This window comes from Leucoraja erinacea, chromosome 3 (genome assembly GCF_028641065.1).
Source record: "Leucoraja erinacea ecotype New England chromosome 3, Leri_hhj_1, whole genome shotgun sequence".
In the NCBI taxonomy this organism is placed as follows: Eukaryota; Metazoa; Chordata; class Chondrichthyes; order Rajiformes; family Rajidae; genus Leucoraja; species Leucoraja erinaceus.
In genome coordinates, this window is record NC_073379.1 from 40,231,526 (window position 1) to 40,247,989 (window position 16,464).

The 16,464-nt window shown below is 44.8% G+C and overlaps 1 protein-coding gene across 1 annotated transcript in view; it reads left to right on the forward strand.

The window, feature by feature from the left end:
• Positions 1 to 16,464, forward strand: part of trpm3 (transient receptor potential cation channel, subfamily M, member 3) — a 304,246-nt gene that overhangs the window by 209,944 nt on the left and 77,838 nt on the right. Inside the window, exon 9 of the mRNA XM_055632483.1 lies at positions 12,926 to 12,998. Coding sequence (XP_055488458.1) covers positions 12,926 to 12,998 — 73 coding nt within the window. The remainder of the gene's footprint in view (positions 1 to 12,925; positions 12,999 to 16,464) is intronic.

Below are 16,464 nucleotides of genomic sequence, written 5' to 3' on the forward strand. Positions count from 1 at the left end.
AAGACAACGCCAATATGTTTCTTATCAGTCTATTGTACAGTAGCTGTGAGGGGGCATAACCGCATGTCCCATCAAGGGGGGTGTTGCGGTATTTGAGGATGGCGTACATCGGGTCACAGCTGCTGCGTTTGGCTTTCCTCATGATACTTTTCATGGTTTGCACACAGCGCTCCACCTGCCCGTTGCTCTGTGGATATATGGGACTTGAGGTGACATGGGCAAATTCCCATTCATCCTTGAATTTGTGAAACTCAGCACAGTCAAATTGTCTCGCGTTGTCTGTCATCACCAAGTCAGGAATGCCATTCTGGGCAAACATGCCCTTCATCTCTCGTATCAACGAATGTGACGTCATGTCTGGCAGTTGCGCTATTTCTGGGTACTTGGAGTAATAGTCCACTACAAGCAAGTGGTCAACTCCATCCAGATGGAAGATATCTGCGACGACCTTAGACCAAGGTCTGCTGGGGATGAAGTCTGGTGTTAGCGGCTCGCTTGCTTGTGCTTTCCTAGTCGCCTGACATATCGAGCAATTTCCCACTGTGTCCTCAATCTGTGCATTCATTCCAGGCCACATAAATAAATTGCGGGCTCATTATTTAAGTTTCACTACTCCCAGATGTGATTCATGTAGCGCGTTCAGCATCTGCCTCCGCATGCTTTGGGGGACTACGATTCAGTTTTCCCTCAAGACTAATCCGTCAACTTCAACCAGCTCGTCATGGTATGTATGAAACGGAGTCAAATCCGAGGGCAGATCATGCCTGTTACTAGGCCAACCCTTTCTTATATACACGCACAACAGTGTTAAGGTTCGATCTTTTTCTGTTTCAGCATTGAACTGCGCAAGGCACACGTCTGACATGTGTAGGATGGCTTCTACAGCATGTATCACGTTCGGCAGTGCGGTGTGCTCTTCCACAGGTGTGTTTGCACTGGGCAGCCGGCTCAGGGTGTCAGGGACAAACATTTCACGTCCCGGCTTCCACCGTATCTCCAGGTCGTACCGTAGCAGGTGCATTCGCATGCGCTGGAGTCTGGGGCTTAGTTTGTGTAGCGGCTTAGCAAGCAAGCCTCCTAACGGCTTGTAGTCAGTAAGAATTACTGTGCACTGACCGACAATGAAGTCATGAAACGTTCTGCATGCATACAGTATGGAGCACAGTACCTTCTCTATAGTCGCACAGTTGCGCTCGGCCATGTTCACACGTCATGATGCGTAGGCAACAGGTCTCTCGTCTTGCATCAGGACCGCTCCAAATCCGCTGTTTGCAGCATCTGTGGCAATTGAAACGGGCGCATTCACATCGTACAGTTTGAGCACGGGTGGCGATGTGAGAAGACACTTTAGCTTGTCTACTGCATGTCTGTGCTTCTGCTCAAAATGCCACGCTACTCCCTTTTCTGTTAGCTATCTAAGTGGGGCTGTGATCTCCGAAAGATTCGGAATAAACGTGGCCATGTATGTCACCATCCCCAAGAACGTTTGCACTTCAGCCTTGTCTGTTGGGTATGGCATTTGTAGCATGCTGCTGACACGAGATGGGCTTGGCGACACGCCTGCTTGCGAGATGACGTGTCCCACATAGTCAATATCATTTGAGCGCATTACTGACTTTCTGGGATTGAGTTTTAGGCCGGATTCTTTCACCCGTTTGAGTAGGGCTTTCACCCTTGCGTCATGTTGTGCTGCGTTCACACCCCAAACGAGAATGTCATCAACAACTATCTCCACCCCTTGTAAATCACAAAACTCTCCCTGCATCGCCCGCGGCCAAATCTCACTTGCGGATGAGATTCCAAATGGAAGCACGAGGTATCGGTATCTCCCAAAGGGAGTATTAAATGTGGTCAGATGCGAGCTGTCTTCGCTCAGTGGGAACTGCCAGTGCCCACTTGTAGCATCAGATTTTGAGAACCATTTTGCCTTTGGCATGCGGGTTGCAATGTTCTTGAACGTCGGCATCGGGAATTGCTCCCTGCAAATGGCCGCATTGAGGTCACGTGGGTCAAGGCATATGCGAACTTCACCATTAGGCTTGCTAACAACAGTCATTCAATTCACCCAATCTGTCGGTTCACTCACGGGCTTTATGACTCCCAAGCTTTCCATGCTCTCTAATACGGCTTTGACCTTATCCCAGAACTTATAGGGGATAGTGCGGGGCGGGTTTTGCTTAGGTTGTACGTTCTCTTGCCGCAATATATTATACTCATGTTTTTTTAGCCTTCCCAACCCTTGGAAAAGCTCTCGGTTTTCCTCAATGATTTTCGCAGTGTATGATGGGCTCACACCTACACCATCAACAGCCTCCTTTCACACAAGGAGCCCTAACTTCTCACACGTCAGTTTCCCAAATATGGGTTTCACATCCCCCCTCACTATTTGAAAGACAACACTATATTCCTTCTTACCTAATTTAACGTCCCTTTGCCTGCCCCACGGCCCCTGGTATGGTCAAATGGTAAGAAACTGCACTTGAACTTGGTGGCCTTGCACCCTGCCTGAAGTGGTAAAAAATGGAATTTCAAGGAATAGCCGTGAGTCAACTGCCAGCCCACCAGCTGTGAGTGAGCTGCCAGCACAACAGGCTTGAGTGACCCACAATATGCATACTAGCCCTCTGGAAACCTGTTGATTCAGCCCTCAACACCCATACTAGTGCTCCAGAAAGCCCCCCCACTGGCCACCAATATTGGAATTGGTGGAGAGGTGGAATATTGCGTTGGGGGACCAGCCCTCCCGTGTGATGCTGGGACCCAATGGGTCCCACTTACTCTAGTAAGTAATTTATCTTGAATCAGAAAGGAGTGGAGGGACACTGGCATGATCCAGGTATGTGGGATTAATGCCGATTGATATTAGGGTCAGCATGGTCATGATGGGCCGAAAGGGTTTGTTTGTGTGTCATATGATTTTATGACTATCTGATTCTATACAGTTATATCCTAAGAGTGACAGTGGAAAAAAGGAAGCAGATTAGAGCGGACCATTCAGCATATCAGAAGCGCGCCACACTTGGGAGTTTGCAGTGGCGTACTGGGTTACATACTCCCTTCTCTCTGAGGCAGAATGCTGTGGGTTCATAAAGTTGAACATGAAGATCTAGACTGATGTTCGAATGTACCAATTTTGGAATGCAATACTGTTGGGGATGTCTTGTTAAGCAATGGCTCTTGTGTCCTCTCACAATTGAATATAAATCAATCTTTTAATGCAACGTTAAATAGGAGCAAGAGATCTTCACTGGAGTCTTGGCTAATATTTATCTTTAAGATAAGATAAGATAAGATACATTTATTGTCATTTGGACCCCTTGAGGTCCAAACGAAATGCCGTTTCTGCAGCCATACATACAAACACATAGACCCAAGACACAACATAATTTACATAAACATCCATCACATCGCTGTGATGGAAGGCCAAATAAACTTAATTCTCCACTGCACTCTCCCCCCTCCCCCCGATGTCAGAGTCAAAGTCAAAGCCCCCGGCTGGCGATGGCAATTGTCCCGCGGCCATTTAAGCCACGCCGGGTGATGCGAGGTCGCACACCGGGTCTTGATGTTGGAGCCCCCGGTGTGCGCTCGCAGAGTCCCGCGGCCATTCCAAGCCGCGCGGGGCAGTGGTGTCAGGCCCCGCTCCAGGAGCTCTTCAACCCCGCAACTCGGGCGGGGGAAGTCGCCGTTGCGAGAGCCCTGAAAAGCGGTCTCCCTCCAGGGAGCCGCGGGCTCCCGGAGCCGCCGTCCACAGACCTGCCGTTGGGGCCTCCGACTCTCCGGTCGGGCCGCAGCAGCAGCAGCAGCAGCGCTCCTCCACCGCTCCAACCGTTCCGGACTCGGCCAGCCCCGCGACGGCGTCGGTGAGTTGTAGCACCAGAGTCCCCGGCTTCTTCCTGTTGGAGGCCGCTCCTCGTTGCGGCCCCAACGACAACGGAAACCCGACGAGAAAAGGTCGGGTCTCCAGTGCAGGGAGAGATTTAAAAAGTTTCCCCCCCCCCCCCCCCCCCCCCCCCCCCCCCCCCCCCCCCCCCCCCCCCCCCCCCCCACACACACCCCAACAAAAAATAACAAAAAACTACATTAAAACACAGACAGAAAATAATAAAACGCGGACAGACTGCAGAGGCCGCTGCTGGCCAGAGCCGCGCCGCCCACCGGAAGTTAACATCATTACGGTGAGAGGTTTTGTATACAGACATTTCTGCTGCGTTTCCCACATTAGAAGGGTGATGTCACTGAGGAAGTACTTCTTTAGCTGCAAAGCATTTTAGTCATTGGGAGGTAATAAAAGATGCTCTAGAAAAGCTAAATCATTTGGTTCACCCGCAGTGGACAGCACAGTGGTGTAATGGTAGAGCTGCAGTTTCACAGCACCTGAGGCCAGGGTTCAATCCTGGCTACGACCGCTGTCTGTGCAGAGTTTGTACATTCTCACTGTGACTGCGTGGGTTTTCTCCAGGCCCTCTGTTTCATTCAACTTTCGAAAAAGTGCAGGTTTGTAAGTTAATTGGCTTCTGTAAATTGTTCCCAGAGTGTAGGATGTAAAGGGGGGAACAACATGTACGGGTGTTCAATGACATGATGGGCTGAAGTGCCTGTTTTCACACTGTATCTCTAAATTAAACTAAACTAATTAAATCTCTTAGCTCTGTGTCTCCAGAAAGTTTATTATACTGCTTCCAAGATCCTTAAACTCTTAACAAAGGTACAGGTTAAAGCAATTTCCTTCTCAAATGAATCCTTAAATTATCCAATGTAATACCTAATAAAAGAAACAATACAGTATTTAATATTCCAGTGAAAGCTCACTCATTACAATTATTTTTTCAGTAATTTGTGCATTTATATTTTAATATAAATAAAAGTGAGTTATAAATATATTTGTCAAAATGAATACAATATTTATCAGTCATTTTTCTGGAAGGGACTATAAATTTTTAATGAAATGAGTCGTGTGCATGGAAATGAAGAATATATTCATGTTTAAGGAATTATTCAGAATCGCCATGCACATACCTAGTTTATGTGGGATTATTCTTTGCCTTGTTTGTGTGGGATTGTCTTGAGTTTTGTGTGCGATCCCCTTCTGACTTGTGGCTGTGCGTAGATCTGTCACTGTCATTATTCCTGGTCTGTATCATCATTGCCCAGTGACCTTTTCAAATATTCAAGCACTTTTTACACATGGTACATGGAATTCCTTTCTGACAGATTTACCTGCTCTGGAGGCTCCTGGATTTCAAAATATGCACTTTACCCTCACCTCCCTCTCTCTGTGATTCATCCAGCCCTACAAATCTGAAATCTCTGCCTCCTCCAATCTTGGCTCATTGCATAATTCCAAGCCCTCTAAAACCAACCTTATTCGTTAAGGAACACAAAAATGCTGGAGAAACTCAGCGGGAGTTTCTCCAGCATTTTTGTGTACCTTCGATTTTCCAGCATCTGCAGTTCCTTCTTAAACACTTATTCATTAAGGTTTTGGTCACCTGGCCTAATACCACCTTTCAGGTAACTTTTGAAAATTAACAGGTCTGAGAGGGCTTTGGAGCCATGCAGAGCCACACTGGGTGGAAAGACTCACTCCCAGAGCTCCTTCTTAGTCAGTGTTAGAATTCCTTCAATAATCGTTGCAGGGAAACACCTTCGGAGATTGCATTACCCTAAAGGGTAAGTGTAAGATTTTGTTGTGATTACATACATTGAAATTCTCAGACCATAAGCCATGCAGTGGGCCAATTGGAGCTCTGTTTCCTCCAACATATGATGGAGACTACATCACATTTTACACATATGGAAATGCGCTGGCTCATCATAAATATTTCACAGAATGATTCTTCACAAGTGTTCAGAAATTCCCTCTGTGCTGCAAGAGTATTAGACTTTGTAGACCCAGTGACTGGCAAGAGCTGTATGAGACACTAAAGCAGTCTCCTCAGGCTTTGCTAATAAATTATTCAGATGTGCTTTTCACTAGCAATGCACTGATCGAGCTGCTGAAACAAAATGCTACAGATTCTGGAATGCTGCTCAGAAACAAAACGTGCCAGAACGACCCAACAGGTCAAGAAAAATCATTTAATTTATCTAGCATCCTTCACGTCCTTTTCAAAACAGCCCTAAATGATTTACAAATCAAATTTGAAGTATAGCGACTGATTTAATGTCAGAGGCATGACAGCCTATTTATGCACAGCAAGCTTCCTAAAGTCAGGGCAGTTACATACAGGGGGATAGTCTTATTAAAAAATCTTTCATGATAAATAACTTCATTAAAAACATCTGCACTTGGTTGCCATGTATAAATAGATTAATTAATATATTAAGGAAACAAGTGCCAGTAGTTAATCCCCTTAGAGAAGAAAACTTCTGATGGTAGACAATTTATGAATAAGCTACTATATGTTTATTACATGAAGTACATAGCATTTACCATAGAGAAACAGGCCATTTAGCCAAACTAGTGTTTGTTTCCTCGACCCAAGCCCCCCCCGCCTCATTTCCCTCCTTTCTTCCTCATGCCTTTAACCTGCCGCATGTCACATTCATCTCTGCGGTTTACCCAACCATCTTGTGGCTCTAGGGCCCACCACTCTCTGGGTAAAGACATTTCTCCTAAATTCCTGATTAGATTTATTTGTTCTGCTCCGGCATTAATCGCTCCTGATTCTGGACATCCCCAGGAGTCGAAACCTCTGCACATCTACTTAGTCACATCCTTTAATAACCTTAATGCTGACCACATCAGGTGCTGACCACTCCTGAACCATCTTTCCTCTGCTGAAAAGATTGCCAACTTGTTTAGTCTTCCTTGATATAATATTAGACCTGGGTCCTGTTATTATTTTTACTGAATCTTCATTGCAATCACCCAGTTCTCTCTCTACCCTTTGTATCAACGCTCTCCCAATTAATGCAGTAACGTTGAAATTACTTGGAATTACAGAGTACTATTAATTAATTCAAATGATAGATGTATAATTCCTGCTTGACATTTACATCTCATATATTATTAATCCACCTGGCATTTTCCTACTCAATCTTCAAAGAACAATGATTCATCATCTTATTTTCTACTCCTGTCAATTACACAAACTGCTCAAACTGTTCCCCCAGAACACATTGAATTTCGAACATGGAGCAAGTTGATTTAACTACAGACACATTTCAATTGTAGAGGCCCAGTTTTACTTTAGAATATTTTATTTTATATTTGAAATGCCAAAGGTTTTCTGTTCATTTGACCAGTGGCTCGTGAAGACAGAACAGGAATCAAGGAGAAAGAATTGATAGTGTGCATTGATTTTAAGGAGTATGCAGAACACCTGGATGTGATCCCTTGCTGAGAGAAGCAGTGTCGTTTGAATTAGCAGGCAAGTTCTGGTAGTTTTCCGCTGAATGTCTGCATGTCCACTTGCCCGGATGCCAGCAAGTTCAGGATCTCCATTCAAAAGCAATCGTCCCAACCTTGCTGGACTCCCCTGACAGTTTCCAGTCTTGCTGAAGAGGACAAACTTGCTGACCAACATGCCAGCCCTTACTGTGAGGAATCTGCCTATTGAATTTGAGTCAGGAGCAAGAAACCCATTCACAGGAAGAACTGTTGGTAAAAGTGGTAATTGTAAAGAAACTCCACTTATTTTAATTACTTCGGTTAATTATTAAGTGCAGTTTTTCTTAAAGCTTTAATTTTTTTTTAATATTAATATTTAGTTTTTTTTAATTTGTTTTTACGAAAGATTTTTTGAATGTTTCTGATTTGTTAGGGACACTCAGAAGTCATTCTCCCTTGACATGTATGACAGATAGCCGAACCCTATCGACTGGCTTATTTGACTGTCAACGTTTATTCCAGACAATTCAACGTTTGCCCTGCCCCATTCACATGTTCCCGACATGTTGCACAACATTGTCCAAGTAAATATCAAAGGATTCAGAGGAGCAAAGTCCAAATGTAGTCTGTACATCAGCGATAAGCATGGGTAGTTTGCCACCGAACAGCAAATGTTGGCCCATTTTCAGCCAACAGTTTGCCCAAATCAGACCATAAAAATCATCCTGCTTTACAGTGTCATCAGTAGGCCAATAATAAAAAACTAAAATTCTACTGAATTAAAGGAGGCTATTTACTCCATAGGTTTGATTCTTTGATACAGCTCTCCAATTGGTTCCACAGCTCCTTCTGTCCTGTTGCCAGAGACAACAATGTTGATCATTGTCGACCTCTTACTACTTCCTTTTATTGTCCTGTTAAATCTGCTCACCAGCACAATAATCCACTTCCTCTCCAGGATCCCACTGAAAAACAGGGAGACATCCCAGAGGTCTAGCCAATCATTGCCTACCATCAACTCCCCATCTCGAACCTGTCCTGTAACCAGCACCCACAAATCATTCGAGGAGGAGGAGCCATCTTGGGGAACGGCAGCTAACCAGCAGCCGTCCGTTTTAATTCTTTTTTTTCAGTTTTTCGTAAGTCCTGTTCTTCGTTTGTTGGAGAAATGGACTTCTTAATGTGGGGGGAAGGAGGTAATTATACTTCTAGGTCCCTACCTGGTAGGTGAGGCAGCTTTTTTCTCCGTGCTGCTCGTCGACCCGTCCTCGTGGCCTACCAGCGGGCGTGGAGCGCCGTTTCCTGGCGGGGACCGCCCAGCACCTCGGCTTCGTTGGCGGCACAGCGCTGCAGCGCTATCGCGGAGCGGAGCGGGCGATGCCTTGCCTGGGTCGCCGTGCTGGATCGACGCGCTGGAGCTCCGGTGAGAGGTGACCGCCGAGATCAACACCTCCGGGCTGCGGGTATGCGGAGCAGAGCGGGCGGCACCGTCTTTAACATCGGGAGCCTGGGAGCTCCAACCCGGCGCGGCCCTGTCGGCTTCGGAAGCCGACAATCCCCTGCTAGGAAGCGGCCGTTCCAGGTGGCCCAGCCGCTGTGAGGACTCTCCCGACGCCGGGGCAACACCACCCGGCCAGAACGGCCAGGAACATCGGGCCTCCGTAGAGGCAATAGCGGAGGCCTCAATAGGCCTGACTTTGGGTGAACTGGGGATGGGGACTGGACTTCGTGCCTTCCCCCACAGTGGTAACCATTGTGGGGGGATGATTTTTCTGTGTGTAGTTACTATGTTAGTCTGTGTCCAAGATGGCTGTCGGAAGGGAGAGTGGACGCTGGCACGCTTTAGCTGCCGCTGCTCTCTCTTCACATTGTGTTTTTTGATTTTTTTGATTTTGTATTTTTGGTGCGATTTCTATCTTTAATTTGTGTATTGATGATGTCCTTATTATTTATTTTTCTCCGACTGTATGTTTTTTTCTCTTCTGTTAATTTGTGTAAGGTGTACTTGAGATTTGAAAGGCGCCCGAAAATAAAATATATTGTTATTATTATTATTCATGCTTCATTTCATTCAATGTTTGCAGAAATAGTTGCTCTTATGACTTACATAACGTCAAAGTCAATTCAGCGAGCAATGCTTTGGCACACTTCTCTAGTCATGGTACAGCTTGTCCCCAGTTTACAAGTGCTCGACTTGTATGCGGCACGTACATACGAGTTGGCGTTTGGGAGACTGATGGGATGGATTCGCTGGCTGGTGTGGAGCTAGCTACAGGTAACTTTTCTTGACATCAGCTGGAAATTGGCCACATGAACCCAGGACGAATAATGATGTCTAGTTTGCGAATCCCATCTAGAGACTCGCCACCCTGGCCAACAGCACTGTCCTCTTTAAACTATAAATCGCATTTCAAACCTGGTTGATGACAAGATCTTTCAAAAGAACACTGGAAAAGGCTCAGGATTAAGTTATTAATGTCAGTTTTATTATTAAGAGATTTAAAATGCTTCTCCAGCAATCTATCCCTCTGGGATATCTCACCTCTGGTAGCATCTTTGTCCACTTGGGGGAACTAGGTTTGCAATCGTATATCCGATGTGAACAGTTCCTACTGTAACCCAAGGAGGACGGGGGATGTAAATATATGTATAAAATGAGGCTTTTAATTCATTTTCACATAATGCATTAATGGTCTCATCTTTCTCTGCCTAGCCCTTGAGGGGGGTGCTGCTATTGAACACTAAAAAGCAATGCTTGCCATTTAGTGCCCTAACTTAATTGCCTCTCAATCGACATCCTTCTGTGCATTTTCACTAGGCAGGGAGTTGCAGGTAGGGCAGATTAGTCAAGGATGGTAGATTCCCTTCCCTAAATAACATCAGAATGTAAAATTTTCAAACACAATCATTCAGGCCAAATGACTTGTGCTGGCATTTTTCTTCCACCTCCAGTGTAAATTCCATTTGGAATATTTTGGAGGACCAAGAAACCAACCAAGAACCAAGAACCCTCGCCCTAACTCATTCTCATCCTTTGCTGCATTAGCTGAGCCTCAGTGGAAGCGTTGGTGTTGAAGGCGTTCCACTCACCCTCCAAACACTCAAGCAGCACAACGCAGGCTGGGTGGGTGCTATACTCCATGCAATAGCACCTTTATCAGCACTGCACTGTAGATGGTGCTGTGGTTAGGTAATGTTCAATGGAAATCACAAGTGAGTATAAGATCCCATATCCTGCAGATGCCGGAATCTTGAAGAAAGGACCCAAAACATCCACAGGTGCTGCCTGACCCACTGAGTTCCTTCAGCAGTTGCTTAAGATCCCAGTACACTATTTGAAGAAGGACATGGGAATTTGTCCTGGCCTCCTGATCATTATTTTTTATCAAACATTTGACATCACTACAACAGGGCATTATCACATCAACATCTGCAGAACCTTGCTTGCATTAATTGGCTGTGATATTTCCATCATTGCAACTCCAGTAACAACACTTTAAAAATGTGCCAATAAAGAAAAACTGGTCAAATGTTCTTATCCCCCCAAAGATTGGGTTAAAAAGTGTAAATGCTTGCAAAGCGTCACATTCACAAGCAAGACATTTCTTAGAGACTTTACTCCCTCTTTTGTAATTGGATTTCATGTAACAATAATTAACTTTTGCTGTTTAAACAAATATTATTGCCTTTTTGTCCAGAACACGGCATGAGATTTACACTCCAACATTGTGACACAATAGCTACAGAATATTGAATGGCTTCCATGCTGTGGCTTTTATGTGACTCCAGAGCTCATTTCATTGCCCACTGAATCTCTAGAAAAATAATTACTTGTCTCCTATTAAATGCACACCTGTAGAAATAGCTATTTTTCTTTCATCTTCCTTATTTGATTCTGCACTTTCAAAATATAACTGATAACTCTGCACGTGATTTGTGGTAATTCACTTATGCCCCTGTCCCACTTAGGAAACCTGAACGGAAACCTCTGGAGACTTTGGGCCCCACCCAAGGTTTCCGTGCAGTTCCCGGAGGTTGCAGGTGATTGCCGGAGGTTGCAGGTAGTGGAAGCAGGTAGCGAGACTGACAAAAACCTTCGGGATTCTCCGGGGACCGCACGGAAACCTTGGGTGGGGCGCAAAGTCTCCAGAGGTTTCCGTTCAGGTTTCCTAAGTGGGACAGGGGCATAAGTGGGATTATAGCTGCACACATCACCTTGTATTGCAGTGAGAGGTGATAAGCGCTGAAGGTGGTGAACATGTCAGAGAATGATGCATTGGATACAAAGGCTGGTGGGGTGAAAGGTGGAGACATTGTGAGGTCTTCATCCATAGCAGTAGAGGCAAACCCATGTTTATTGAAGAACGAGGACATCGGAGGGACGGGAGTAAGGGTTGACATCCTTGCTAGAGGCCGGGTGGCCAGATGTGTAGTCAAGGTAGCTGTAGGAGTCAATGGGTTTGCAGTACATGTCAGTCAATAGTCTGGCCCCTGTGATAGAGACAGAGGGATTGAGATTGGTGAGAGAGGTGTCAGTGAAGTCCGTGAATTTGAGGGTGATTCAGCATTGCAGTTCTTAGTGTCTTCTGAAATACAGATTCCTTGGTATTTTAGATGAGATGAAGGAGGGTCTGATTTCATAAACTGATCAATTTACTGCACTGGTTGAGTTGTCTTTCTCATATTCTCCCCTGCTTTCCATTCCGCCTGCCACATCTTCCAATGAGCACTGATACCTTGGGTGGATTTGTGAAGACATTTGTGTAATCCAGGTGGAATTGGCTCAGAACCTGTAGATAGTAGAGGTAAGTACAGGGGGGGAGTTTCAATATCCAGGGGGTTCTGAAGCCCCAGAGTGAACAGAAGGTGAGATTCCACACTAGATGCACCAAGTCTAAGTAATCTGATTGTCAAGCCTCTAGAATTGACCCAGGGCATCCAAGAATTGTCGATCAATCTCCAGGACTCTCATGAGAAAGTAGCATCAAGTAACATAAAGCCACAGGGGTTGAAAGATGGTTTGATTGACAGCCAAGAAAGACCCAACTGTAGCGGCACCTGCTGGTGCACGCAGGTATCGAACCGGGCATTCGGAAGCCGCGGTCACGTGACTCGGGAGGGGCTGCTAGTTTTCGCGCTGTTTCGCTTTCGCGCGGCAATTGAGTGCTGACCACCGTTGTGGGTCAGACGTGTTGTAAATACCTGCAAGCTAAGAAGCTGTTTTGTTAATAAAACCAGTCACCAAAACTTAGTTGTCGTTCTTGCGAACGCCACACAACCATGTATTAAAAACTTTCCAATGGACAGATCTGGGTGAGGATGGGCAGATTGGATGCCCTAAGGGACAACATTTGAGTGGGGCAGTTCATGGGGCCAGGTCTAATGACAGTTCCTCCTGGGATCCATCTGGTGAGAGTCAGCAACCCTGGTGTGTACCGATAGCTCACCAAATGGTCATTTCATGCATGAGCTTTGGTGGCCTGGTTATGCAGTTCTCTCATGGATTCAACAGTTTCCCCACAAGTATTATCACAAGCTCAGATCCCATAAATAATGTAACTGCTCTTTAACTTTTCTATAATTTTTCAGATTACTGTCTTCAGAATGGGCTCAGAGGGACATCAGGACATTGACTTGGCCATTCTAACGGCTCTCCTGAAAGGTAACAATTTCCCCCTGTAATGAATTGCTTTTGTCCTGGTATGATCCTACTTATCTGTAATTTCTTCTGACCCCAGATTGCTCCACACTCTCCACTCTCCTCAAATTCTGGCCTCTTGCACAATGCCAACTTTAATTCCACCACCATCAGTGACTACCTTCAGTTGCTGTGCTCTGGAAATCCCTCCCTAAACCTTTCCACCCATGTATTTTGAATCCAACTTTGACCAAGCTTTTAATAACCTGTCTAATATCTAGGTGACAGGTGGTTGTTTTTGTGAAAAGCTATGGGACATTTCATCATGTTAAAAGTGCTACAATAAAACTTTGATAATCCAATAACACATAGGACTTTGGTGTTGCCAGACTGGCAGATGTTCTAGACTGAAGAATGTTATTGACATTAAGACCCCCAACGTACATTCGATTTGCTTTTCTCTTGTTGTAACATAATATTACATTAAATGTTCCAGTGAACCAGGTAAGTTAAAAGGCAACGAGTGAACCAGGCCACCAGTGTGTCAAACTGAGTAGAAGATCTACGGTGTCAGTGAATGAATAAGAAAAGGTGGAAACTGGACCTCAGTGTGATAAAAGGCCTGTAGGGACTGAGAACCCAGTGAGTGTAAAGGTGGCTCTGGAATTGGTGGGGGAGCTCAGAACCACAATGCGTGTAAAGGGAGTGTGGTAGTATCACCGGTGAGCCATGTCCAGATATATTTGTTCTCTATGTATATATGGAGCAAATATATCCATTGATATCTGTTACGTCCCTTTCCGACTGAGACTCGGTGGTGATTTTTAAAGTTCTTGTCAATCAAGTGACACTCTAATCTATTGCTGCACATCGCAGTGTAGTTGCTAAAAACATAATCCCTTGAGTGTATTAGATTAATATGTCATAGACTGTGGCAAAAGTTCCATATTATCTGTAAAGTATTAACAAATCAAGCAGTTAATTAGTCACACTAAGCCCCTTATCTAGTCCGTGCACATGGTGGCTTGTTAATGCTCTGTACAAGGATGAAGGTGCTGGATATACATCCTTTACATTTCTGCTGTGTGCTGCCAAAAATTACTTGGGCAAGAGGAATTGGGTAGAGTGAACGCACGTGATGGGATTTAAACATGTGCACATCATCATGAAGGATCTTTCAACCCTCTTTCAACTCTGACTGTCATATTCCCAGAGTACTTAAGGAAGTATCCCCAGAAATAGTGGATGCATTAGTGATAATTTTTCAAAACTCTTTAGATTCTGGAGTAGTTCCTGAGGATTGGAGGGTAGCTAATGTAACCCCACTTTTTAAAAAGGGAGAGAGAGAGAAAACAGGGAATAACAGACCAGTTAGTCTAACGTCGGTAGTGGGGAAACTGCTAGAATCAGTTATTAAAGATGGGATAGCAGCACATTTGGAAAGTGGTGAAATCATTGGACAAAGTCAGCATGATTTATGAAAGGTAAACCATGTCTGACGAATCTTATAGAATTTTTCGAGGATGTAACTAGTAGAGTGGATAAGGGAGAACCGGTGGATGTGTTATATCAGGAGTTTCAGAAGGCTTTCGACAAGGTCCCACATAAGAGATTAGTATACAAACTTAAAGCACACGGTATTGGGGGTTCAGTATTGATGTGGATAGAGAACTGGCTGGCAGACAGGAAGCAAAGAGTAGGAGTAAACGGATCCTTTTCACAATGGCAGGCAGTGACTAGTGGGGTACCGCAAGGCTCAGTGCTGGGACCTCAGCTATTTACGATATATATTAATGATTTGGACGAGGGAATTGAATGCAACATCTCCAAGTTTGCGGATGACACGAAGCTGGGGGGCAGTGTTAGCTGTGTGGAGGATGCTAGGAGGTTGCAAGGTGACTTGGATAGGCTGGGTTAGTGGGCAAATGCATGACAGATGCAGTATAATGTGGATAAATGTGAGGTTATCCACTTTGGTGGCAAAAACAGGAAAGTAGACTATTATCTGAATGGTGGCCGATTAGGAAAGGGGGAGATGCAACGAGACCTGGGTGTCATGGTACACCAGTCATTAAAAGTAGGCATGCAGGTGCAGCAGGCAGTGAAGAAGGCAAATGGCATGTTAGCATTCATAGCAAAAGGATTTGAGTATAGGAGCAGGGAGGTTCTACTGCAGTTGTACAGGGTCTTGGTGAGACCACACCTGCAGTATTGCGTACAGTTTTGGTCTCCTAATCTGAGGAAAGTCATTCTTGCCATAGAGGTAGTACAGAGAAGGTTCACCAGACTGATTCCTGGGATGTCAGGACTTTCATATGAAGAAAGACTGGATAGACTCGGTTTGTACTCGCTAGAATTTAGAAGATTGAGGGGGGATCTTATAGAAACTTACAAAATTCTTAAGGGGTTGAACAGGCTAGATGCAGGAAGATTGTTCCCGATGTTGGGGAAGTCCAGAACAAGGGGTCACAGTTTAAGGATAAGGGGGAAGTCTTTTAGGACCGAGATGAGGAAAACATTTTTCACACAGAGAGTGGTGAATCTCTGGAATTCTCTGCCAGTTCATTGGCTATATTTAAGAGGGAGTTAGATGTGGCCCTTGTGGCTAAGGGGATCAGTGGGTATGGAGAGATGGCAGGTGCAGGATACTGAGTTGGATGATCAGCCATGATCATATTGAATGGCGGTGCAGGCTCGAAGGGCCGAATGGCCTTCTCCTGCATCTATTTTCTATGTTTCTATGTTTCTATGTTAATATGAGCAAATTTGTCAAACATAATTTACCTTGCATAAAACACGGTCAAAGTTTGATCCATTCAACATTCCTAAATGTTTAGCGATTTTCTTCATTGATTATTGACTCCAGCTTCTTTCTAACAATAGATGTGAAACTAACTGGCCGATGGTTCCCTGCCTTCACTCTTCCTTTTTGAACAAGGATATCACACTGGCTGTTTTCTAATCTTCTGGAATCCTCCAGCAAATGAGTTTTGAAGAATTTCAAACAATGGGTCCATTATCTCTGCCAGTCACTTCCTTTGACCCTGGGTGCATGCCCTCGGGTCCCATTTATTTGTTCCCGATCATGTTCTCGAACACTTTATCCCTTGTGATTGCGACTTTTTCAAGTTCCTCCATATAATTTGTCATTAGCCCATCTGTTATCTTAGGATATTTACAGGGTCCTCCACAGTGCAAAAAAAATGTATTTAAAACATCTGGCCATTTCTTGGCTTCCTGCTACTTTTTTTTTTGTGTAAGTTAATATGTTAGTCTGTGTCCAAGATGGCTGTCGGAAGGAAGAGTGGACGCTGGCGCGCTTTAGCTGCCGCTGCTCTCTCTTCACATTGTGTTTTTAGCTTTTTTGGCTTTGGAGCGATTTCTGTCTTTAATTTGTGTACTGGTGATGTACTTATTATTTATTTTACTCCGACTATATGTTTTTTCTCTTCTGTTAATTTCTGTAAGGTGTCCTTGAGATTTTGGAAGG